Here is a 2,469-nt window from a genome sequence, read left to right on the forward strand (position 1 = left end):
AAAAAATGTCTTAGTCACTAAGAAATAGGCAGTCATTATGAATATTTGGGATATAATTCTGTATAATGACACAACGTGCACCTGGTCTCTGCCTCGTGATGCACACAATCGACCATCATTGCAAAATTCAGTGAAAATGAAGGTTAACAACTAAATATTGGTAAACAAATATAACAACCAAATAGTTGTCTCATTGTCATATATTTCTGTTTCTAAGCTATAGTCACCCCATACGATACAATACCATATTTTGACCAAGACAAATGATCTCACGTGCGCTATTTTATGTCTTCACAAGGCTGCCCATAGCCCGAGCCTTCTGACGGAGAATAAACTTTTGAGTCTTCCCTGTCGAAGTCTTGGGCAAGTCAGCGAAGACCACCGCCTTTGGTGCCATGTAATGTGGCAACTTATCCCGACAGTAGTTTATAATCTCTATTTCTGTTGCATCGACGTTAGTCTTTAACTTGACGAACGCACAAGGTGTCTCACCCTAGTCGGTCGGCAACGTGAGCCATGAGCGCTCCTCGGTCGGCAACGTGTCCCACTCCGGCATCCATGTGTTGATGGTGGCCGGGCCGGTAGTCTCAGTAAGACCATACATTTGGTATACTATGAATCCAAGTTCCTCCATCCCGGACAAGATGTTAGGCGGCCGTGCGGCGCCGCCGGTCATGATATGTACTATCACTGGCAGTGGCTTTCGGTCACCACTTGGTGCGTTGACGATCATGTTGAGAACTGTGGGTGCCCCGCCCATGTGCGTCACCTTGTGTTGTGAGATCTTATCAAAGACGACCTTTGCCGTGAAGTGGCGCAAGCAAACGTTGGTACCGCCCTGCATGGCGATGCCCCATGATAGGTTCCACCCATTGGCGTGAAACATCGGCACGGTCCACAGGTAAGTCGGCGTAACAGTGATGTTGTACGTGAGAGCCGTTGCAATAGTGTTGAGGTACGCGCCCCGGTGGCTGTAGATCACGCCCTTGGGCCTCGCAGTTGTGCCAGACGTGTAATTCAACGCGATGGGGTCCAACTCATTCAGGGGCCAACGGATGTCGAACCCTAATGGTGCTTCTGTGATGAGACTCTCGTAGTCGTTGTAGGCGGAGTTGATGCAGCCTCCATCGTGTGAGATGGTTATGAGGACTGGAAGGGCCGTGGCGCTAGTCTGGTCGCCGGCGAGGTTATTCAGAGCAGCTCTCCCAACCTCAAGGAGGCCTGACTCGACAAACAACACCTTGGCGGCAGAGTGCTTCAGCAACGCGGACACCATGGCCGCGTCATGCCGTGTATTCAAGGTGCAGAGGATCGCGCCTGCCATGGGCACGGCAAAGTGTAGCTCGTACATCGCCGGCACGTTCGGGCTAAGAACAGCAACCTGCACATGCATAGTATGGTTAACGATTTTGATGAATCTCATGTGAGTGGTTATGGCTCAGTCGACCTAGAAATACCCCATAATTTTGGGGTTAACAGTTGATAAACGTTAGATGAAGGTCGTTTCATTCAGATGCACTTGCACAAATCCCAAAGTCTGATCAGACGGGTATTAGTAGATGTGTTAGAAATAGTTACAGCTCCTATCTGCTGAAGACTGTTGGTTCCCGGCCAGTTTGGTACTCACCACATCACCGCGGGCAACTCCGAACCGGGCGGCGAGCGCGGCGGCCACGCGCAAGCACCTCTCCCGGACCTCGCTCCACGTGCAAGACCAGGACTCCCCGTACACCACCGCGGGGCGGTCGCCGTACACGGCCGCGGCGCGCTCGATGAAGCTGAGCGGCGTCAGCGGCGCATAGTTGGCAGCGCACCGCACCGTGCCGGACTCCGCGTCCAGCACCTCAAACTCCTCCTCCTCCAGGCCGGAGAAGGACGACAACCCCTGAGACGCGCACCGGCGGCGTGCCGAGGAGAAGGTAAGCGCACGATGATGATGCGTCGATCCGCTGCTGCGGCGAGGAAGTGGCCTCCTGAACAGAAGCGGACGGGGTGCGGCTCTCATGGCGTGTGACGCCGCTCTTGGCTTAACACCTATACTATACATATAAGAAATAAGTATGCATATTAAGCTAGAATAGATTCAGCAAGCCCAGATCGTTTAAGCACAAATCATAGGGTCGTCATCTGGTTAAAGGAATCATTTGGTTAGTACTTTGAGATGTAGTACGTACCTCGATACCTCTATTACACGAGGCAAGGTCCGCCATGTGGTATTACCAAATATGGCGTGTTTCTCTGCGCTGTTTCTTCTTCCTTGAGAGTTCTCTCGATGAGATGCTAGCTATTTATATCAGCGTGTGCGTCGCTGCTTGCATATGTGGTTGGGTTGCACCAAGAGTCTGATAAACCCTTTGTACGGACACGGTGCTTTCAGTTTCAAAGTGACCGCAACACTCATCTGCCGGCGACTACCTAATACTGCCCCAACTGCTGGATGTGGTTAAGTAATTAATAGCGTGCCCAATC

At 51.7% G+C, this 2,469-nt stretch overlaps 1 protein-coding gene across 1 annotated transcript in view; it reads right to left on the bottom strand.

Annotated features, from left to right (window-relative positions):
• Positions 1-2,253, bottom strand: part of LOC119300412 (probable acyl-activating enzyme 1, peroxisomal) — an 8,362-nt gene extending 6,109 nt beyond the window's left edge. The window contains exons 1-3 of the mRNA XM_037577381.1: positions 2,175-2,253; positions 1,628-2,034; positions 495-1,381 (exon numbers count right to left, since the gene is read on the bottom strand). Of these exons, the coding sequence (XP_037433278.1) occupies positions 495-1,381; positions 1,628-2,005 (1,265 nt within the window). The 5' untranslated portion in view covers positions 2,006-2,034; positions 2,175-2,253. The remainder of the gene's footprint in view (positions 1-494; positions 1,382-1,627; positions 2,035-2,174) is intronic.
• Positions 2,254-2,469: the final 216 nt, after the last annotated feature.

This window comes from Triticum dicoccoides, chromosome 5A (assembly GCF_002162155.2).
Source record: "Triticum dicoccoides isolate Atlit2015 ecotype Zavitan chromosome 5A, WEW_v2.0, whole genome shotgun sequence".
Lineage (NCBI taxonomy): Eukaryota > Viridiplantae > Streptophyta > Magnoliopsida > Poales > Poaceae > Triticum > Triticum dicoccoides.